This window comes from Pyxicephalus adspersus, chromosome 5 (genome assembly GCF_032062135.1).
Source record: "Pyxicephalus adspersus chromosome 5, UCB_Pads_2.0, whole genome shotgun sequence".
Classification (NCBI taxonomy): domain Eukaryota; kingdom Metazoa; phylum Chordata; class Amphibia; order Anura; family Pyxicephalidae; genus Pyxicephalus; species Pyxicephalus adspersus.
In genome coordinates this window covers 44302821-44327760 of record NC_092862.1, presented here as the reverse complement: position 1 = coordinate 44327760, position 24940 = coordinate 44302821, and the positions used below count along the sequence as shown (strand labels likewise).

The following is a 24940-nucleotide window of genomic DNA, read 5'->3' as shown; positions in this document are numbered from 1 at the left end:
TAAATAATTTTGCTAATATAAATGCATAAAAAAGTACATATTATACTCTGCTTTTATAAGCATGCAAAAAACATTTTCTATATTTTTCACAGAATGAAGTTAGGATCCCAGTTAGTGTGGGTAAATCAAACCTCAACTTATTTCGTATTATCTTGAGATACATAAATCCTGACGTGAATTCTATAACTGGCCACATCACCGCTTTCAGATCCCGGATGAGCAAAGGTGAGTGCAGCAGGCATCAAGCTTACCATCCTATAACCTACAGGAAAAAAAGAGTAATTTACCTTGATCACCAGGTACACCAACTAAATAAACAAATGAAATACATATAAGGTGTAAATGAAAGTTATTACACTACTTGCTTTAAAAAAAAACACATTTATGAGTGTATTAATGATTACAGAGTTGGATTGACCTGTGTTTAAAAAAAATGGTCTGGAATTCAGTTTTAATGTGAGAAATATGTAAGTCCTTGCAAGTTTACAACACATTATTACACAAACCTGCCGTATCAAGCTGAGGGTCACCATACAAACCTACCCTCATTTCACAAGCTTGTATAGAAACTGTAAATACAATGGACTGTTTCCTGATCCTTTATGGTTATATTTTTTGCTTCTTTTTACAAATCCATTAAGAAAATGGACAAACTTCAAAAAAGCCCAAACGTAGTTTAATCTGATCAATCCAAAGATAGATACTTAGCAATATATGTACAGATGAGCATAAATTTGTAATGTACCATTTACTGAGTTATTTTTCTGTTGGCATTGTTTTAAAAAATTAAATTCTCATTCTGGACAGATACATTTTGAATAAAGCTTTAAAATATTTCTGATCAATAGGATCGTTAGATGTCAAAGATATTGTGTTCCATCCAAGTAAAGAGCCAGCATTCCTTACAGTGCCAGGAAAAAGCTTTGCTGAGCCATTTTCTTTGACGCCTGGAAATTGGATCATCAAAATTGTAGTTGAAGGCGTGCTGTTGGTAAGTTCATTGCCGCCTGGCCACACACATTAAAACATTACAGATCTTTATATCAAAGCATCATAGTACACAAGCTTGGAGAAGAATGCTTGAATCTCTGCAAAGTTCAAAGACAATAAAATACACTTGAAGAAAATTATCTTAAAAAATGCATCTAGGATTCATTATTCACATATAGTAAATATTTTAGTATTGAAAAAGTTAGAGCAAACACCTCCATATGTGGATTATGGAAAAATGTTCATTTTAATCTTGATTTATTTCCAGCAGATAATCTAATCAAACTTTTTTATTACTTTGCAAAGTCTTGTTACAAGCACAAGGCATACTGTCATGAATAGTTCTGGAGCAACATATTACTATAGAACTTTGTGGGAAAAATGCATTCCTTTAATTATTGCTAAAATGACAGTGCTATTTGCAATTACATTTAGTGAGATATTCCTACTATGTGTTGCGGATAGCACACACTCAATGTGCCTCTACGTGTATATACAAACCAACAAAGTTTCAGTTTGTATTTCAAAACATTTTGTATAAATTTTGTCCAGAGATTAAAGCTCTGACCACAGAGAAGTAAAGCTGTGACATGACACAGGTACCTGCACACATCATTGGAAAATGGCCAGATGACTGTTTATTAAGAAAACACATTTCCTTTAACAAAACCAAAAAAAAACTATTAGCAATATATAAATATAATAACTCCAACCACATAATATAATAACATAAATATATTAACATAACATTACCATGAACATTAACATAACATCAACATACCATCAACATTACAACATAACTCTGACAATACCTCAAAATGAACCTTCCCGTACTCTCCTCAGGTTGCAGGTCCTCAAAGGCACTGCCCACCTCACATACCCTTAAGAGGTCTGAGCCCCCAAATATTTCTTCCCAGCCCCAACTTCACCTACTGGCTCGAGAATTTCACTTCACTCGCAGCCTCCACTCCCTTTCCTGTAGGGGGGATTGGCCCATTACCGTTCACTAGGAGATACCATACCTAAGATGGTTCTCCCCATTTGGCAAACACCACTCCCAAGATGGCCCCCCGAGGGCACCTCAACCACCACAGCTTACACAAGCCATCACACACCCGCAGGGCCCCTGGTCATTCGGGCCCTCCGCTTCACTCCTCCCTCGTCATCTTCGGGTCTTTATTTCTGTCTTGAATGTTTCCAGTGACAGTAGAATGAGTGCTGTACACACAGCGTTATTCTATAGAGTGGGGAGAGGAAGGGTGAGATGGAAGCATCCCAGGTAAAAGACCTCTGAACTATCACCCCTTATTCAGACTTACATAATGTATGGGTTAGGTTACCTTTATGGATCTATTCTGTAGCAATTGGCCATAGATTACATTCACAACTCTTTGTTGTTTATACTTATTTTACATACATACCCATTTCCTTGTGGACAGTGCATTGTTCTGGAAACCATACCAAGGATACATCAAGCATGGCGCTAAAACTTGCCCCATACTCTCTTTTCAGATGGATTTTTTTTAAAGCTCTAATGAAACACACACCAATGTTTTGCAGGCTGTTCGTTATAGGAGTCTGTATAAACACTCTTGGAATAACACTGGTCAGCATTGTGCATTGTAATTAGTCAAGAATGTTTGAACTGCAGAGGAGGGTTCTTTATTTCTCATTATTCAGCATTATGTAACAAATAACTATTCCATGAGTCATTCACCTAATGCTTCCTAATTGATTTTTAAATACACTGAACTCAGATACAGATATCTAAGTTGCCAATGTTTCGTGTATATTAGTATTGCATTACATTTTTATTTATATAGCATGAGAGTAAAAGGGGTCATAATACGCACTGCAAACACTTAGGACTGCTTCAGAAAACATGGCTAGCCCTGTTAATCACCTATAGAGCTGGGGTATTCTGGTTTTCATTTTAACTAATAAACAGTTACTAAATTAAGAAATAGTGCTCTTATGTACTGAAAGCCTTGTACATTTCCTATGTTGTACATATAATAGTTGTACTGGCCTTGTCCACTGCCCATTGGTTGTGCTGTTCCCTTACTTTAATAAATTTAATAATTTATTTACATGGCACCAACGTATTACGCAGCGCTTTACAAAGTCCATAACCATGCTAGTAATTGTCCCTCACAATCTAATGTCCATACCATAGTCATAAGTTATTAACACTTCTCTGAGTTTGTGTTAAGGTGCACAACAATACTTTTGGACAGTTTTATTATACTATCTTTTTACAGGGAGCAGGTTGAATAGCTGGTGCCATGTCCTTATTTTTCCAATAATATTAGGCTGAGATAGCGTAATAAAATTTTAAGACACCTTCTAGAAATTTTTTCAATTACATGCTCATTTGAGAATCAAAAAAACATATTTTATTTAATCATCATTTGACACATTTTGTAGAATCTACTTCTTCAGAAATTGCAAGACCTGCGATAAATATTATGCACACTTTACCATTACACTACCCTATCATGGTTAGAAGGTAATAGATAGAATAAAAGGAAATAAGGGTTGTTCACCAAGAGGATCCTAGACTATTGGTTGTTTGCCAAGCCTGTAATTGACATTAAATGTATAATAAGAAAAAGGAAAAACGCAGGCTTTTTTGGCAAAGTGAATAGGATTATGTGTGTTTTAATTAATTATTCAAAAAGTTAAAAATAAAGAGTAACAAATATAAATGAAACCTCATTCTAACAGAGACCTGCTATGCTAGTTCATTATCTAGGCATAGTACGTCTAATAATAAATCATAAATTCTGTGTAAGGTTTACATATGGAATGTGATAACATGAACTTGGTAGTAACTCATCCCTTTACCCAACGCGTTTCACCTAAGAGGCTTCCTCAGGAGATATGAGAGACCTGTATAGATTGAGTTAATCACTGTAGTTCATGCAGAAATGTTGGATAAGGGCAAAGGGGTTGATCAGGTGTACACTGCGCCCAGGTAAGTAATTTCAAAACAGGGTAACTAAAAACTTGGTGGCTGCATATGGCTAACCGTATTAAAGGGGGAGGGTTCGTTATAGGTAAACATTCCCCCTGGAAGTTTAAGAATAAATATCTTTTTAGGGTAAATTCGTATGGGCGGATTACATCACAGGTATCCGTTTAGAATTGAAAGTGATAGTACCTTTACGATGATGGAAATAACCTAGGTCCTATATATGTAAATCACAGTGAAAAAGATATATGGTAAATTACTAGGAAACCTTGCTTGTAGGATCTCCAGATGGTAGGTAGATAATCCACTATGAAAATGTATTTGTTTTTGAAAATTGTTTATATATGGGTTGTAATGTGCAGAAGGACGTGGTGCCTGCAGTCAGTCCAAGTGAATCTGCTTTTTCAGGAATTGCGAGACCTTGAATATATAATATGCACACTTTACCATTACATTACACAATCATGGTTAAAAGTTAATATGTAGAATAATAGATGATACAAACTTACATTGTATATTTCACATACAGTATGTAAAATCATTTCCACCATCTGCTATTGAGTGAGCTTTCGTGTGAAGGGAACCAAAATGAATTCAAGTACAGTAAATGGCGCTGATGTTCACTTACAACCCAGGAGATATTGCCAAGTAGTACCTATTTATGGTTTAAGTATATATATATGGTTTTATTATAGCTGTAACTTTGTAAATTTACATTATTTTTACATTTCAAATCTATTTTTTCCATTTCAGTTAGGATTGATCATAGTAACACTGCCAGTTTTATAGCCATCAAACATTTACTGTCTATCCTTCAGATACAAAAGGAAATCTCTCCATTCTTAGCTCTTACTTGAATGGGTGGCCCTCTTGGAACATTTCACTTCTGTTTCTATTTCAGTGACAACTTAACATTTTGTATTTAACATATTTTTTGTGTTTTTGTTAAATATTGACATTGATGGAACATTACCAGGTTGTAAAACAGAACATCAGGAACAACTTATTAAAAAACAAAAAAAGAATACCTATACAGAGAGGAATTCTCTCTACACTTTATCAGAGTTTTCATTTGAAAATATGTCATAAACACCTACTGTAACTGTAAACATAATACAGTAATACCCTGAAAATTTGTGCTTCTGAATCTGCTGCTTCACAAATTCACATATTTTTTTCCTTTGAACCTAACATTTAAAATTCGAGACTAAATCGAGACCCCTACCTGTATATCATTTCTAATACTGTAAAACTATTGTTTTACTTACTGTATCCACTATTCTACTTCTAATATAAAACACAAACAAAACGACCATTTGCAATAATATTTACGTTTATAGGGACTGTCACTGACGCTACTGTATCTGAATCATCCAAAAAGCATTAAAAAAAAAGACTGAAGGAAAACAATTTTTTAAGTTGTTAAAAGAAAATGCATCATTATTGAAAGTATGGTCATTTTATTTCTAACCAGAGTTCAGCATCTCAGAGAAGACGTGGGCGGCCACAAGGTGGCATCCAAAATTTGTGCATTTTCAAAATTCTCGGGGGTTTCTACCGGTAGGAAAGTAACCCCTGCAATTTTCAGAGTAATACTGTATAAACTTACAAATGAGTCAATGAACACCTTGGAGGATGGATAGAAGGCAATATAAAAGTATGCATATTTTTGTAACTTGAAATAACTAATAAATAGAATCACCTTGGTGCATTACTTTATTACTCCTGTGAAAATGTAACCTTTGTGTGTATTTTCTTGTATTAGGACTATCTTGTTCTGCTGCCCAGTGATTTCTATGAAGCCTCCATTTTACAGCTAAGAGTTACTGAGCCATGCAGTTATAATGGAGCAGTTGGTGAAAAGTGAGTATAGCTGTGAACCTACATCTTCAGATGATTGCATTTCAATTTTCCCTTGCACATAGTAATAAAAAGTTAAAAGGTAGGTATATTTTGTAATACATTCTGAAACCTCTTCTGTTTGTAGCTGTCTTGTGTATCATCATTTGCCAATGGGGAGGTTTAGGTGTGTCTATGGTCCCGACATGGAATATTTCAAACAAGATGGAGTAATCCGGCCAATAATTGTTCAGCAACTAAACAACAGGAGCCCACCACTAGCCTATATTTCAGGAGGACAGGTAAGAAGGCTGTTAATGTTCTACTTAAATAAACTTTGTGGATTAGATAAAGGTGGCTTTGGTATGGAGCAGTCCATTAATTAATGATGTTCACAAAAATGTGCCATTTGGATTACTGGTACAATATAATGCACTGTATGATCACTTCTAATCATGATTTCCAGGTAGCATGTTTCAATTAATTGGGACCAAGTACGGTCTGAGTACCTGGTAGCTTTGTCTATTATGGACAATGACACTGATGTTGTCCTAGTGGCAGCAGGACTGTGTATGTTCAGAGATACCTGTTGATCTGAAAGAAATTGGCTCAGCTTCTAGGTCCTGTTGTGGGCTGACAACAAACAGCATTTGTGGGCACAAAGTCTAGTCTACCCTAGCTAGCTGTACTTTACTAAACTACTTAAATACTCCTCTTTCCTTTTTTTCCACAACCTAGAGGACATTTTTTAAGGCCAAGATTATAACTAAGAAGGCTAAGAATCCACACTTAACACAAGAATTGTGCAGAGGACATTCAGGGAACAGTTCTGAATTTAGAGTTAGGGTTTACTTGTTAGGGACACTTTAAGACACATGAATGATATCCCAAGCAGAAAAGACATTTAAATATTAGTAGGTTTAAAATATCAGATTTTGTTTTGCCCTAAAGTTAGCCAGCCTTAGTTTACAAATAATACATCTTTAAAAGATAATATAGAAAATTACTTATTACCATACTTCCTATTTATTTTTTATTTTTAGGTGGAGCTCCGATTCAGGGTAAATGTCCCGAAGGCTGGATTTTATGTGCTTGTGTTTGAATATGCCAATGAAGACCCTCAGCAATATATTCTTAATGTGTTTACAGACAGTAACCCTCCTACGGCAGCCAAAGTCAGGCTCTATAACTGTAAATACAGGTACAGAAGAGTCTTTGTTCACAGACTTATATGTTTATATACCAGTGAATGAATTAGTTTATTTATGTTAATTATGTGACTTCCATGAGTGTGGAAGAATTTGCCAAGTTAGATATGAGTGGTACTAATGTAACTTTTGTCATTGCTTACCCTTACATAATAGTTCTAAAAGTTCTAGCTACAGGATGCCAAAGGGATTTATGTACAGCAAGGCACTGCTAACACTATAGCCTACATCAGGTAGAAAGAGGTTGATATCGTATTTGCTGTACTAATCAATACAATTCACTGTAGTGACTTCAGTAAAGTGAAAGCTGACTGGTTGTGAGTGCCAGGTTCAAGTGCTACTGCAATTTGCTCTTTATGATTTTTTTCCTTGCACGATATATTTAACATTTTGGAATATGCATAAAAATCTTGCAGTACAATATATTTTACTGATTTTAAGGCTTGTTTGCATGAGTGTATTTTGTAAAATGCAGTTGTCATACTTACCTGTTCCTGGCTAAAGCGCAGGCACCTCTCTCCTGCACATGCAGGGAGCTCTGAGCCTGGGCGTGCCTGCTCTTCTAGATTTAATTAGTATCGCCCCACCATGAAATAGCCTCTTAATTGCCCTTGGCTAGTTAGCTAGCTCAGACACAGCACTCTAGCTCTGCTGACCATTTCCTCCACACCTGCTGCTTAATTCAGCCTGAATTTGCATGCATTGAGTTACATTACAGCAAATTGATCTTGAATAAGGCTGATGTGCAGTGCAAAGAATTGCAAGCAATGCAGCACAGAGCATATCTAGACCTTCACTTTTTTACTTTTCTTTTATGTAAGAATGTTTTCCTAAAATATAATGTGTAGAATGAAAATATATTACAATGAGCTGTCAACTGATACACTCCATATAATATTCTTTGTTCTAGCTTCCTTTGCCGCAGTATTGTGGTAGACAGCATGAATCGCATTGCCACATTTGACTTGTTATCAGATGTAGAAATTCGGGTGACAGCAGCTTCAGTCAGCTTCTTACTGGTGAGTTGATCTTGGTAATCTTTTTTTTATTAAATTATTGTTCACTTTCATCGTTGTGGTAAATATATTAGTAATTAGTTAAAATATGCCTTTGTGTAAAAGCAGACTTGCATTGAGGAACAACTACTATACATCTCTCTGAGATATATTCAACACTGATTCTAAAATAAAGCTAAACATGGATCTTAAAACTTATTCTGGATATATCTTCAGTGCACAATGTATATTTAGCCACATTGGGCTAGGTGACCTTTGGTTTGGGATAGTTTGGAGCACCTTTTTACCTTGCTGACCAGAATAGATAGTTACAGCCTTCAACCACTGACATCTCTTTTAATATATATACAAGGTATAAATATATATATATATTTATATTTATTTTTTACTTTTTACTTTATTACAATGATTTTTTACCACACTTCTATATTTGTATTTCAGCACTCTGTATTTATTGTTCCTGTAGAAGAGTTCTCTGTTGAATATGCAGAGCCGAAGGTGCAATGTATTGCTGCTTATGGACATATTCAAGGTCAAAGGTAAATATAGAGAGTCAGCTATTTTTATTACGTGTGATTTCCTTATTTTTATTGAGTGATTTCCTTGCGCAGGCAACATCTAAAAGGGTACATCTACTCCTAAAGCTGTGATCTCATGACGCATTCACCTTATGCTGAGTTATCTTAAATTTAACTCTGCAGTATTCATTTCATTGAATGGCTGTTTTTAAGCTATTTTATCAAATTGTTTAATAGTATATGTGAGGCCATAAACTTTTTTTAGTTTTAGAAATGTGTGATTAGAAGGCACCACCAAAGGCATTCATTTGCTCTGTAATTATTGATAACCAAAGTCGCTGGGACTGAAAGTGAGGGAAACTCCAGAGTAATGACTTTCTCATACTTCTGTTACGTCCAGAGGACAAGAAGTGGAGTGAAATCTCACAAATGGGACACCAATGAAAAAAAAGTTTTTACTATTCTATTTTAGAAAAAAAGTTTTGTTTGTCCAAGATTATTATACTTCAATCCTTGTTTGGTCTGGTATAAAACAAATTGACTGGAAGTGGGAAGAAATAATAACTGAGCTTTTAGCCTGGGATGTTGGTAATATATTCAGGATTCTCTAATTTGTATTGTTCAGTATTCAGTATTTTTGTGTTTTTGATTTAGTTTTTTGTACTATCACATTCTTTTTTCACTGTTTTTCCCACTCTTTTTCCTTTGAAAAAAAATTAATTATCAAGCTAATAAGGAACAAGAACAGATCCAAAATAGTTAAAATGAGCTTCTGAAACTCTCAGCAGCCATTTAAAACCAACTGTTTCCCTAAAAACCACCAAAACCCATTATTTAGCAACAAAGTAAAGCAGACAAAACCACAACACAAAAACATTTGTAGAAGCCATCATCTAAGAGGACAAATGGTGCTAAGGTGCTACGCTTTATTAATCATAATACTGACTGTTGCTATGGTCTAATCTATAGGCTCAGCTATTAGTTTATCTCTAGAATCTTTATAGAAATGTAATATTTATTGAAATGTAGATGGAGTGAAATGTGATTCTCTAGGCATTTATGATAATCATTTGTTTGTTTTGTAGTCCAACTTGTATTCAGTCTTCAGTTTATGAAACTCCACCGCTGGCACTGATCCTGGACTCTGTCAAAGACGCAGTACATTCGGATGGACAGAAACCCATAGTGCAAGAACCTGTCCCGGGGCTCCCAGGTCACTCAGGCAACAGAGTACAGCTACAATCACCAAGGGTAATTCATTTGCAATAGATAAGATTCAGATGTTTTAAAATACTACAAGCTATTGCATTGTTAAGGATTCATATGTGTTTCATATTTTCCATTAATAATTCATATGCAATTTTTAAAACATCTTATAAATACATCTTTTAAAACATCTGCATACTATTGATTTACAGAGCACTGTATCTGCTTACTCTTTAGTGACATGAAAAGCATACAATAAAATAATATGAAACTTAGCCATCCTTGCCTTATGCAATTTATAAACAGTAAAACCTAAATATTCAAAAGCTTTTAAAAAAAATTCCTAATGGAAAATAAAATTATTTACTGTAACCAACTTCGAGACACAAACCAACCCAACTTTAACCAAAATTCTTTATTTTGTTTTTGATAGGAAAGTCAGTTTTTGGGCTCAGAAATAGTTAGAGACCGAAAAGGCTAAGAAATCTCTTTAATAATCTCACAGATTCAAGAAACCAAAATACATTTTTGTAGGGTGGACAACAGTTTTACAATGATTTAATTCCTGGCCATGCTTTCCAGTTCCAATGACAAATCGCTTCCACCATTTCTTGTCCTGGCATCACAGGCACAATAAGCAAGGAAAAATCTGCAGGGAGAGAAATAAACTGAATTGGTAATTGATGAATAAAGGTAATATGTATTTTCTCATGTTTTTATCTGCCAACCACACAGAATGATATTACTTTGGCGAGAAGAATACCCAACACAGGAAGATATGTCTTTATTGTCCATTACTATCAGGCTGAAAATCCCACATTTCCAGTGTCAGTCCTAGTGAATGGAGGAGTGCAGTATTCAGGTACAGCTGTTATGCAAGAATATGTAAGTTCTGTAATTTGTATCCCCTATAAGGGACCAAAAATATCTGCTATTTTCCACAGGTACTTTCAATGCTTCATATTGTCCCCATGTGTTTGGATGCCGAGACTTGGTAGTTGCTGGTAATCGTATTGGACTTGATGTCACTAATCCAGACCTGTCTGTGACCCTAACAGCTCCTCCGGAGAAGCCACTGATTTTGGTGAGTTTATTAGATTATGCCCTAAGTCATGGAGTTACAGTTGACTTCTAATTGCCCTTAGGTGCATTACAACAATGTTTACATGTGATTGGTAAAAAATACACCCACGTTCCATTGGCTATGGGCACATTGAATGTTCTTTGAAATATTCAAGTACTGTGTGCTGCAAACCCATTGCAGTGAATTTTACAATAGGCTCCAAGCAATTGAAGCCTAACACCACATAGCTGTGTCTTCGCCTCCATGTTCCCTCCTATTGCCTGCTACTTCACATCTTGTCTACTACTAGATTGTAAGCTCTTCGGGGCAGGGTCCTCTCCTCCTGTGTCACTGTCTGTATTAGTCTGTCATTTGCAATCCCTATTTAATGTACAGCGCTGCGTAATATGTTGGTGCTATATAAATCCTGTTTAATAATAATAATAATAATAATTGTCTAACCACCTTTATTAGATGAACTGGGAAGGCCAGTAATTTAGATATCGGTAGAGATAGGTGAAACTACACAGAAGTGCAACTAAATTTCTAGATAGTAGGTAAATTACTTTATATATATGTTTAGCAGCTATTTAGACTTTTTAATTCTAGTCTTTATAAACACAGCAATAATGACAGTGCTTTTTAAAACGGCTCTGGTAAAAATATATTGCACTTCATTTTAGAGAAAACCTAACTGTGTTAGGAACCACATGTTTGACCTACTTCTGAGCTCTTAATCTAAAATATATGTTTTGTTAATGAAAAAACCCACCTGGTCAAGTCACGTGTTTCCAGGATTTTAGAAATGGTGGTTGCACATTTTTCATGCTTTAGACCAGTGGTCCCCAACCTTTTGGAGTTTGCGGACCACTAATCTCCCGGACTCTGGACCATGCATGCGCAGGGAGCCGTTGGTCACTCAAAGGGGAGGAAACTTCCCCTCAGAGTGATGTCATGCTGCCAGAACCCGCCCACATTCCTGAGCCTTTGATGTCTCTGGGAGACGTCGTCTGTTGCTCTGGCCCCCAAGCAAGTTCCTTATCCCAACACCGCTGGGGGGTGCCCTGGCCAGACCTGCAACCCACCTGTCAGACAGCTGAAGCCCACTAGTTGGCCGCGGACTGGGGGTTGGGGACACCTGCTTTAGATCAGTGTTTGTCTACCTCTTTAACAAAGGGGAACCCCTTGCAATATCTTTCAGGTCTTAGGGAACCTCCTGCTATAAATACTATATCCACAGCTCACAGTACATTAATGTAGTGGTCAATAGGAAGAATGTTTCTTACATTGCCGGCCAGTGGGGAGAATGTCACCCTTACAGATAGCCAAACAGATTATTGGTGTTGTTTAAACTGATCTGGGAACCACAAACTGCTTATTGCTCAATGAACCCCTAGAATCCTCTGGGGAAACCCTGGTTGAGAAACTGCTTCAGACATTGTGATAAGCTATTCCTATTCACCTCCTGAAGGATAGAAAAGTGGTAAATCTGTCATACAAGTTGTAGTAACCTGTAAGATTGTAATATACTGCTCTAAGACCATTAATATGATTTCTTGCACTTTGCTTTATGAAATATGATAGTATGATACTTAAACAGTGCCTCATTATGTTTTAGGAGTCAATCTTGCTGGTCCCAGCAGACAGTTACTCATATGATCTTCTGCAAGAGAAACCCTTGGATAAATCTTTTGACTTTATTAATATATGTGGAGAAAACAGCTTTCATATTGAGTAAGGAAAAATTACAATTATTCGATTTTGTACTGTTCTTAAAAATGTGTAGATTTCGTATGACCTCTAGCAAGACATAAGGTAGTGTCTGTTTCAGATTGTGTTGCATTTCTTAAACATGATTTTATCAGTAAAACAGATAAAAGATCTATATTGGAGGGCACTTTTTTGTTTCCAAAAAGTAACGGATGGGCCTAAATTTAGAAACAATTTCTTTTGTGAGCAAAAGACAGGTGAAGCACACTAGCACTGTGTAAAACACTTTTAAGAAATTAATAATAAATTACCTTATATTTATTTTTTATTTGTTCATTTTATTATTAAAAATGTTGAGCTTTTCATGTTACTAGTTAGCTTGCAATTCTTCTCATCTATACCAGACAGCAAAGCAAATTTGAACTATGATAAAAAAAACTCTAATATTATACCTTTAAACAAATCATAATAATAGACTTTATTATATCACATTTTTTAAAGTATACATTTTTTAATTAATTTTAATGCTTTTAATGACACTAACAGTCAGTAAGATTGAATAAATAATGTATTTGTTAAATATTGTAGTCTATCCTAACCTCAGACATACTTTATTTTATTAGCTGATTTTCTGATTTTTATTGGTTTGGTACCTGGTTACTGAGTTTAAGAAAAGCAAACATTAGAAAATCATTAGAAACTATTAGAAAAACATACAGAAATTAGAATACAGAAATTTGTAGTTCAGTTACTGTGAATACAAGACAAAATGCTAAAAGGTTGGAATCTGTTTTAATTCTGTATTTAACCATACAAAAGTAACTTGCTAAGTGCTTTCCTTTTGTCTTGTATCTGTATAAATGTATGTCTAAAATGGAGCCATTGTACCCCACATTGAAGTACTTGGTTGTATAGGATGAAGGGAATACAAATATAAAATGGCAGTGGAGGCTGCATGAAGCTTTTTCATATATTCCACAGAATGGTTTAATGAATGGCTTTTGCATCCAGGGGTGTATTTATAAAGCAGTGAATCTGACATTCACTGAAACATTTCCTGGTGAAGAATCTTCCAGGTTTATGTGTTTCAATGACAATATTTGATTCTCCACCAGTGAATGCATCAGTGGATGTGAATCAGTGACTTAGATTTACTCAATAGTAAATAGTACTTCAGTGGTTAACCTAGATTTTTTTAAGCCGAGTAGGAAGAAATTGTAGGCGGGTGGCAGCTCCTGTATTGTGACTTAACTCTTCAGTAACCAACAAAAACAGCTGGGTGGATACAAAAAAAGTGCTGGGTGGTACGCCTGGCTAAAAGGGCCTGGGGAGAACACTGGTATTTAGTCAATAGTGTTCTATTTAGTAACCCTTCAAGAAATCCTGTGGCTTTTATATTTAGGGCAAAGCAATAGGTTTGCTTTAGTTCTGGCTCAGCCAGCAGCATATACCGTATTTTTTGCCGTATAAGACGCACTTTTTCTTCCCCAAAACTGGGGGGGAAAAGTTGGTGCGTCTTATACGACAAATACCCTGTTAAAAAATAATTAAAATAAGATACTCACCCGATACCCGATCCTGCGTGCGTCTCCTCGATGCTGGCTGCAGCGTGTGTCTCTTCCTGGCTGCAGTGCAGAGCAAAAGAAGCCGGCACACGCGCCCCCGCGATTCTGAAGCTGGAAGCACGCCAGAAGCAAGCTGATTCCTGCCCTAACGGAGTTACCCGGCCGTACAGTGGTAAAAAGGGTAAGTGAACGGCACAGAGTGATCAGAAGGGGAATTTGAAAGAAGGGGAATTTGAATGGCACAGAGTGATCAGAAGGGGAATTTGAATGGCACAGAGTGATCAGAAGGGGAATTTGAATGGCACAGAGTGCTCTGAAGGGGAATTTGAATGGCACAGAGTGATCAGAAGGGGAATTTGAATTGCACATGAGTAATCAGAAGGGGAATTTGAATGGCACAGAGTGATCAGAAGGGGACAATCAATGGCACATGAGTGATCAGAAGGGGAATACAGTATGAATGGCACATGAGTGATCAGAAGGGAAATATGAATGGCACATGAGTGATCAGAAGGGGAATACAGTATGAATGGCACATGAGTGATCAGGAGGGGAATAATCTTTCAGAATCTTTTTTTTCTAGATTTTGCTCCTTAAAAATTGAGTGCGTCTTATATTCCGGAGCGTCTTATACGGCGAAAAATACGGTACTTATCTTTCTTACAGCTCCTACTTATCTGTTCAGCTGCTAGGTAAAAAAAAAATTCTGGTACTGGATAAATTACTCCAATTACTGGGTATCTGACTCACTCTGATGTGACAACAGTGGTGCTTAGTCAATGGCTCAGTTTCAACACCTAAAATACACAGTGCTCACCTTGCTAAATGGAGGTAATGAAATAAAAGAATAGGTAGCTCCTGGAGACAACATTAATCTAAACCTTTGGTTTTTCCCTTAACAGATACTGGTCATTTCCATTGTTTTACTGAAGTGGATCAGCACCAATACCTTACTGATTCCTTCTACTTTCTTTCCACAGGCACAAGTCCGTTGTGTTTCTAACTTACTGCTTAGATAATTATACAAACACAATTGTTCTGATTTACTACAGAAATATAGTTTTTACCTTAAAGTAATTTATCACCTTGAAAGGGATACCTACTTAGTAAATGTGTTGATCATTCACTTTGCAAGGAATACTTAATCATGTACAAGTAAATCTAAAAAATAAAGTTTCTTTGTATGTATTTGAGTCTTAACTCATTTACTAAAACAAGTGACCTATCCATTAAAAGAAAATCATTTTTTGCTGTGTTAGCAGCCAATAATATTTTAGTAAATCAACAACTTGCATCTTGAAGCTCAATGACTGTCATGTTTTGGACCAGACAGAGTCATGAATTGTAGTTGGATGAATGTTTGCACAATTTGCAGACATTCATGTTTGTACTACAATCTTTTGCCAGAAAGATGAATTGACACCCTCCATCCAATGATGCACCCATAGCCAAGTAGGGTGTGCCAAACAGACTGGGAAAGGCAGTTGGCAAAGCTGAAGTGCTGAAGTCATAAAAGTCAAGCCAAAACCAAAAGAAAGGCGTACGGAGGATGGTTTTCTGAGTAGTAATATAGACACTTTGTGGTTTCCACTTTTGGATAAGTAAAATGACTGGAAGGTTGCCTTTCGTTGTTACAACCAAGCCTATACAACCAATCTATTACCACAAATTTCAGTTATTCTAACATTTTAAAAACACATTTCAGAATTCCTATGTTCCTATTTGTTGAATTTTAAGAGTAGAAAAAGCTTTTGAGTGTTTTGTTTTTATTTTAGCCCAGTTACCTCACCGGAGTTCTGCAGGAATTCAGCAAGATCACTTGTTGCTTATTATAATGATGGAGCATTGCCATGCCAATGTCACCTAGAGGGAGCCACAAACCCAAACTGCAATCCTATTGGTGGACAATGCAACTGCAAACCTAATATTATTGGTAGAACATGCAGTCAGTGTGCTACTGGCTACTATGGATTTCCACACTGTAGACGTAAGTATAAGTACAATATTATGCTAATGCTTTTTTGGTTCTTTTTGATAATTACTTGATGATTTTTAAATTGGCCCATAATTCCACAATCTGACCACTATCCTATCAGAAGAAACAGTAAAAAGTTGTTCAGGCCTATGCCTGAATTTTGTTGCCAGAGGCATTTGAACTGAAATTCATCAGTTCAGTACAGGTAGTCCCCGGGTTACATACAAGATAGGGACTGTGGGTTTGTTCTTAAGGTGAATTTGTATGCAAGTCGGAACAGGTACATTATTTTAATAAATGCAATTAGGACAGATGCTTGTCTCAACAGCGTGGTGTCAGTTACCATAAAAAATCCTCACCATGAGTTAATCACAAACAAAGCAAAAAAAAGCCTAGATATTCATTAACTTTTGGAGCAAGCTGTGCTTTGATATGCAAAAAGAAACATTTGGAGAATTTGTCTTGATCATTAAAGATTTACATAAGGTTGCAAAAGAGATCATCCACAACCTCAGCTGTGTTTAGCAAAAGATTTCTTCTGAAAGTCCTGCAAACCCCCCCCCCCCCCCCATCAAGTCCCTGTCCTGCACAAGAGCGAGCAGGGAAGCCCTGTTCGTATATAGGAGTCTTCCATATGTCAGATGTCCTTAACTCGGGGACTACCTGTACATGCTTTTAGAACCTTTTAGATGGATATCAGAACTGTATGTGAAAAAAAATGAAAGCAACTACGTTGTGAACAAACCTGGGCACTGGAAACACTAGTGTAAACTACCATGTATTCCTACTGGAGCGTATTTTGTTTCCATTTCCAATTCATTCTATTATTTAACTGTACAGTGTTGTTTTAGTGAATTATCTCAGTGACCTGTGTTTGTGTTTTACTCCAGTTTGAGCTTGTGTTCATCTAATCTAATCTAAGTCTAAATTATTTGGTTACTTTGGTTTATTTTGGTTTGGACTTGCATGTTTGGATTACTTGTGTTGGCTTGCTCTGGTCCTGGCTAGGAATCAATCAGATTAAACCTGGGTTGTGCCAAATCTTACTCAGTAGAGATTTGTGGTGATCATCAGTCCTGCTTAATAGGTAATTGATGCAAATTATGTACACAGGATTGCAAGAACCTACCAGTAGTGAGGGAGAGCAGATTTTTATAAATTTGCCTAATTCTACTGACATTTGACATTTTTGAGACAATGGGTTGATTTATTATAGAAGTTTAGGTGGTTCATTAAGCAATATGGATTAGAGAATGAGGTAAAGCTTTGCTGATACCAATCCATTACAAGTCAAAATAATTTTTTTTACATTTCCTTGCATATGATTTGGATATTTTTCCAAACTGACATTTCTAGCTCTGCTGGTTTCAACTATACAATCATGTTTTATTTAAATTTATTACACAAATAAACAATACCCTATTCCTTTTTTGACATTTACCTAGACCAGAATATATTTTCCTGTAGGATACATTTTGTGTATGGAGAGTAAAGCAGATTTCTTTGTTTATTTAGCATGTAACTGTGGTCGGCGACTTTGCGATGAAGTAACTGGCAGATGTATATGTCCACCTCAAACAGTAAAACCTTCATGTGAGGTGTGCGAACAACAGTCATTCAATTACCACCCACTTCTGGGATGTGAGGGGTGCAATTGTTCAACAACAGGCATAGTACAGCCATTCCGCCCAGAATGTGATGGGATAAGTGGCCAGTGCAGGTAAGTCACATATTATGTACTGCAATGTACTGTTTTCCCTGGTATAGCAGAAGTGATCAACTAGATTGGTGGGATTTCTTCTGCAGCCCAAAGTGGTATACAATATATTGGTGGACCTTCCAAAATAAATGGGGCTTAAATGGGTACTTTATAAGTATCTTCTGCTCTAGATGGGGCCACAGAAATACTGTGTGTATTGTTCCTCCAGATGCACATTATTGGAGTCACATATAGGTGTTGGCACTGTCCAGAGAAGCATAACTCACGGACACGTGATGAATACTTAGATAGAGGAATCTGTTTTGGGGTAATATATTGAATCGGTACTTTTTGAGTTCTTCCTTTTCCCTTGTAGTACCATTGTGAGTATAAATTTGATATCTAACCAATGCCCCCCTTACACACTACTGTACCAGTTTTAGCTTTATTTCCCACAGCCAATAAAGCAATTGAAATCAAAGTTATTCATATAATCAGGCAAAAAAGTCAACAAGATCTCTCTAAATATCTGAATATCTAAACAAAATATGTATGGGATAGTGTTAAAGTAGCTGTAAAAATTTCATAAATCATATTCAATAACAATAAAAATGGCCCTCTATCTACCCCAATATATTGAGGAAATTAGTTTAAAATGTAGGAAAGACCAATTAAACATGTATAGGAAAATAGAAGTGTGAATGCTGGTGCACTATTAGATAGGGCCAATCAAAGATTCACATATGTTGCAGAAAGATCCACTTCCTTAGGCGCTAGGACACCTGAAAAAAACTGGAGTAATTTGCAGTTTGACTTAATATAGGTCCACATGCTACCCCTAGCTTCAGGCTGAACACTAACACTGTATAGGAGATAAAAATGTAGTTGGGTTCATCTCTACAGGAATACAACAGATAATTTAATAGCAATGAAATGGATATTTATAGAAACTCCTTCTAATTTGTTTTCTGTTCTATCTGGGCAGATGCAAACCAAGGATAACAGGCAGGCAGTGTGAGCGCTGTGCTCCAGGTTATTTCCGTTTTCCTGACTGCATTCCGTGCAACTGCAATCCAGATGGGACGCATTCTCAGATCTGTGATCACCACACTGGTGTCTGCTTGTGCAAGGTACTGTATATGACCACACAAATTCAATCTTTCATCCTAAGTCAAAAAATACCAAAAATAATCCAAAATGATTAGTAACATTAAACAAGGCTCTTATTAAAAGGTTTTAATTTTACCATTACAGCTTCGAGCTTAAATAGGGTTAAAGCAGGGTTTGGTATTCATAACACATTTCCTGAACTTTTTGCTGTTTGTTCATTGGGGTTGATTTACTGAAATATAGGCTGTTCTCCTAGCAAATTGAATTATACCCTTGCTTAGTAAATGAGATAAGGATCTGCTGACCTAAACCATCCAATCCTGTTCAGGAAATAATCCTGTTTTGATTTGTAGAATAATTTAAATTTGAGTAAACTTTATAAAGTGAAATTACAACATTCTGTAAGCTTAGTGAATTATCCATTGGAGAGTGATAATTCACTAAATTCTTTTAGTAAGTAAATTCAGATGTGTTTGACATTTGCTGTTTACTTGGGGTGTATGTTCCATACAGGTGCATCAGCCATATTTTTTTGAAGTGTTGCAGAATTTTTTTAATGTTTTAAAAATTCTTTTAAAAACACCAGCCTATCACTTTCAAAATGATACTAACTGTATCAAAGGCAAAAAGGTGGAGGTGAGCCAATCTTCTTGGTAGCTAGATAGAATTCATGGATTGATCCAAATATTCATACCATACTCTAGAGTGATCATACCTATTACCCTTTCATTACTAATTAACAGTGCCCAGACCCTTACACTTTAGAAACATGTTGATTTTAAGTCTAAATAAAATTTTTAAAATTACATTTGATAGTTATATGTTTTGCTTTAGGTATTTACTTTGTGCACACCCAGTTCCTGGCTTCATATAATATTACAAAATATAAAAAAATAATTAAAAATAATAAATATAAATTAAATATAACATGTATATAAATTCTATATCTATTCCCACGTACAGGAAAATATTGGAGGTACAAGATGTGATGCTTGCAAGACTGGAACATTTTTCTTTGACCCTTCAAACACCAAGGGATGCACTAAGTGTTTTTGTTTTGGAGCAACAGACGTTTGTCATTCCTCCAATAGGCTCAGGAAAAAGGTAAAACGTAACAACTGAACAGAATAAAACATAATACAACCACAATGCCACTGTTTGAGTGGGGTATATATTTCTTTAAAAAACATTGTTTATTGTATATTTAAAAGCAGCTACTATACATACTTTTATCTGATCGTCTGGCCACAGTTCAAAAATTTCCAAGAGAGATCCCATCACAGTGCTTGTGTTTTAATAAGCTGGTCAAAAAAATATACCCAATCCTCCAATGGATATCACAATGCCATGCTGATTCTTTGTCTTTGAATCATCAGATATATATTTGCAGCGTATTAGTAATTCTGATCATCAAATCAAAGAATCAGCATGACAACTGCAAAGCTATCATTTTCAGTAGGAGGTCGCCAATAGAGTCCAGGAAGGACATATACCTGTCATGGAAGGTGAATACAAAAAAACTCACCAGCATGGCTGAGGAAACAGCGCTACAACACCGCTAATTTGATGAACCCCATGTACAGTCCAGTTGTTGAAAAAAAGGGAATAGGGTATCAAATGCGTATGGGCACCTTTAATTCCAAGTAGCCTATACCTTAGTACATATGCACTATTTGTCTTTCATGATCTCTGGCTCTTTCACTTATGATAGATTTTTTTTATTTTCAGAATATTGGACATCATTTTTTTTTGGTTATTAATAAAACATAAATGTATACTATACTCTTTTGTGCAATGTCATATTAATCAATATTTTTATTTTATTAAGTTTGTAGACATGAGATCATGGAGTCTTGAAACGTCAGATTATATCAAAGTCACAGTCACTTTCAACCCAGGCAGCAACAGTGTTGTAGCTGATGTGCAAGAATTACCACCATCTGTTCACAGTCTGCACTGGGTGGCACCAGAATCATACCTGGGAGAGAAGGTAAGAGTGTCTATGATAAATGTTGATTGTACCTATTGTTGTAGTTTTTTCTTTCAGTGGTTTATTTTTTTTTTTTATATACATTTTAAGTATATCTTTACTGGCTAGTGGCATTATCAGAGCAGAGGATGCTGAGCTATCCAAAGAGGTAGATGGGAGTGGGAAGAGTTGTGTAGGGACATATAGCGCTATCATACCTGTAACAATTCATTCATTTAGGCGGCATTGACTTCATGATGTCATAACTGCTTACATTGAAAATATAAGCGGAAATGGGGAGTCTGGTCACCCAACGTACAAAGGTAGCTATGAGTGGTTTTCTTTACAAGAACTCCTGGGATCACACGAGACACCACAGTAAGGACACTACAGTATCAAATGTAAATTTTGCTTGAAGATGAGCTTTACAAGTTGTGACAGCCTGGTATATATTGTCTTTATATACTGTATCATATTGCCAATGAACTAAGCAGCTATCTAGTGATGATACTGAGTTGCATTTTTTGTTATTGTGGAATATATTAGGCATGTAATAAGTTCTCTTGTAGTTATTACCATATGTACATTTTTTTCATTTTAAACAGACTTCTTTATATGGTGGCTCTCTAACATATCAGCTGAAGTCCTTTGGTTTACCAAGTGAAGGCATGGTGCTCCTAGACAAGCGACCAGATGTTCTGTTATCAGTACGTAGACATGTGATTAAAATTTCATTGGAAAGTATAGAACTTTGTATCATGAACGTTGTATCATGCCCATGTAATTATAATGTAAAACTTGATCTGTTTATTAATGTCATGTGCAGATGGCTTTTGGATAATGAGACGTAATATGAAATGTGGGGTTTAATTCAGGTTCTTGTGTTGCTGTATGCCTCGTGTTTGGATCATAGAGCTTTGCTGTTACTGACAAATACTACCAGAAACTATTATGAATGCTAACATTCCCATCATTCTTGCTAAGCATTTTTCTGCTGCTGTTTCATGGATGTATATTTCCTTTATGACAGAACAAAGCTTTAATTGGTTGCACTGTCCGTTGTCCATTACAGATCAGTACTACTTGGCAGTATAACAAATACATAGAGAAATGACTTTGTGGTTGTGTTTTATAATTAGTTAACAATCAGTCTGTTTATTGCTGCTGACTTCAGACAAGCTATGTGTTATGACAGATGTATGAAAATGATTGTGCAGCAGGCAGAGTTCCTGTTACCAGACATTTTAAAGGGCCACTACATGGGGTGTGACATGGGCTGTACAGTGTAACATACCTGTATGTGTGTGTCTTACAAGATTGGCTGAATAGCCATAGATCATTTTAGTGTGCTATACAATCAACTACTAGCTTTTACTAACTCATTTTTTCTTTTTAATCAGGGTAGACAGATGACTGTTGTTTATGTGGATCCCAACAATCCTCTACCAGACAAGCAATATTATGGCCGTGTCCAACTCTTGGAGGTGAGATTGCACGTATTATAATAAATTAAAAATGTTTGTGTTTAAAGGGTCACCAGTGTCTCTACTTTATCTAGGTATACACAGAGCAATATAGATTTAGACACCAATTCATCAGTTACTAAAGCATAAAATTGTAATATAGCCTACTTTGTCATAGTCATGTTCTTCCCATGTATTTTGCAGACTGGTGGAATTTAGATTTTCGTCATTGTTTCACTTACAATGTAGATTGAAGGGTATGTGATGTACACATGTAAAGTATAAAGTTGTCAAGTGTACATGCATAGTCAAGGGTTCAAATTTATATATTGAAATGTAGAAGTCAGGGATATGTACTGTACAGAGTGCAAGGGTGAATTGTATGTAATGTACAGAGTGCAGGGGTGAGGTGTAGATAACATATATAGTGCAGGGGTCAAAAGTATACACAGCCCAGCAAACAAATCCCATATTCTAATCAAAATGTATGGGTAAACGAAGAGAAAAGATGGCTTCTTTGGCAATAAGAAAATTCATACATTTACTGAGTATTTTCAGTGATTGCAATTTCTCAACTAGACATAATCTAATCTCTATGTTAGGAATCATATTAGTGAACCAACAATACATATCACATAGAATCAAACAGATCATTCATTGAGTGTGTCTCATTTCCCGAAGCATTTCACACATTGGCTTCCTCAGGGGACTCTGAGACTTAGGCCAAGTTGACAGAAATACATATAACAATTGTTAACTGTGAAATCGATATAATTGAACAAAAATTCATAAAGTGTTCCAAAGATATTACCAATACGACATCCCATTCTTTAACATTTTCAACAGAACATGAGAGGATAAAGGGACTTTTCAGGCATGATAGTTACAACAATTGATTAAGTCATTACACATTTACCCATTCTTTTATATGGAAAACCACTTTAATAAAAATATTTAAAATACAACAAACTTGTGTTCGCATGTGTTTCTTTGGCACACTCATATATTTCACATGATCAGGGTTTTCCTTAACCCGTTTCGTGGTCAAAACCACCTTGTCAGGAGGAGTACAAGTTTTTCTATAAATAACAATAACCTTTAATTAAAAAAAAGGATATATATATATATATATATATATATATATATATATACATATACATACATAATTTTTACCATATTCATTTAAAGCAGCTCAAATTACTCACAATCTGTTATAAATTCAATGATGAAACACCCCTTCAAAGTCAGGAATCACTTTGGAGAGGTCAGCGGTAAGGACAAGGCATCTGAGAGGTTTACTTGCTTGTGCCACTTAAAATTGTACTATAAATATTAAATTATCTCATTGTATTACAACTTGAAAAGTGACATCCCACCAAATTCTTCACCAATTGCCTACCAATCAACCACCAAATAAATAATAAACAAACATATCATATATGTATCCAAGGTTATCTTAAACAAAAAACATTTTTCATTACTGTTTATGCTTCACTGATTTCTATGTTTAAATGGTGCTTACGTAGAGTAAATACATAAATAAATTATCCTTTTATTATTCTCAATATGAAAAAAATATGAAACACATATCTCGTGTCTCAACTTATTTTCACCAATGTGACAACTAACAAACAATCCATAAATTGCCAAACCAATAAAGATAACCCTGATATTATCACTGTGTCATAAATTCATCACATGTTACCACCAATGTGACAATTAACAAAAAATTAGGAATCTCCAAATAAATAGAATGACCAAAATCCCTGTTAACACTGTGCCATAAAAAATAACTCACCCATAGTTACCAGTGTATCCACCATATATATCCAATGACATTTCCTCTATGTATAGATTACATCAAATGCTGCCAAAAACTACGCCAAAAAAAGGGATAGAAACAATTACTCTATGTTACAATTCTATTTACCAGCTCTATTATCAGCTCAAATTTTGCATCCATAAATCATACCTCATTTCCTCCGCTTGGAAGGAGCTGTTGCACATTTAAAGTAAAAATAAATAAAAAAAACATAATAGGTTTGTCCTGAAAATGTGGACAAGCAAACCAAATTAACCCAAACCAAAGCAAACCAAATTAATTAGCCCATGGCCCTTTTTTTTAAACATTTTCTTAACGCCTATATTTTTTATTAAAGCCTTAGTGCGTGTTGACTGTCATCTGACTTACTGTTCATCCACAGTAAATGGCAGTACACCTTCTAGCCAACGTTTACTTAGCCAAATTACTTCTTCATCTATAGTTTACCATTAAAATGACTGAAAATAACTGCAGCTTCTCACATTTGTTTTTCTCAGATGCTCTTATTTGCTTTAATGATAAATTGTAGAGAAGGTGGTGAAGTTGGTAGTTCCTAGGTGAACACTAAGTGGCTGATATCCCCTTTACCATCCATTATCACAGATTGACCACCACTCCAGCAATTCACGGGAATATATCAAATAAATAACCTGATCACCTGATGTTATGCAGCTCCAGTTTATTTTGTGATGTTAGCTAGAATAAATGTTTTGTATTTGTTTGTCTGTGCCATCCATGAGGTGTCAAAAAACCCACTAGAAATTTCAAATACAAAGCAAAGGTATGCATTGTACATGTTAACATTGCTATAAT

At 35.6% G+C, this 24940-nt stretch overlaps 1 protein-coding gene across 1 annotated transcript in view; it reads left to right on the top strand.

Moving 5' to 3' along the window:
- Positions 1-24940, top strand: part of LAMA3 (laminin subunit alpha 3) — a 119276-nt gene that overhangs the window by 52280 nt on the left and 42056 nt on the right. Inside the window, exons 22-39 of the mRNA XM_072411311.1 lie at positions 93-225; positions 849-991; positions 5730-5827; positions 5952-6105; positions 6847-7004; positions 7922-8030; positions 8469-8566; positions 9631-9796; positions 10487-10613; positions 10696-10835; positions 12433-12548; positions 15865-16076; positions 17580-17784; positions 18749-18893; positions 19837-19977; positions 20702-20863; positions 21448-21549; positions 22243-22326. Of these exons, the coding sequence (XP_072267412.1) occupies positions 93-225; positions 849-991; positions 5730-5827; positions 5952-6105; positions 6847-7004; positions 7922-8030; positions 8469-8566; positions 9631-9796; positions 10487-10613; positions 10696-10835; positions 12433-12548; positions 15865-16076; positions 17580-17784; positions 18749-18893; positions 19837-19977; positions 20702-20863; positions 21448-21549; positions 22243-22326 (2493 nt within the window). The remainder of the gene's footprint in view (positions 1-92; positions 226-848; positions 992-5729; positions 5828-5951; positions 6106-6846; positions 7005-7921; positions 8031-8468; positions 8567-9630; positions 9797-10486; positions 10614-10695; positions 10836-12432; positions 12549-15864; positions 16077-17579; positions 17785-18748; positions 18894-19836; positions 19978-20701; positions 20864-21447; positions 21550-22242; positions 22327-24940) is intronic.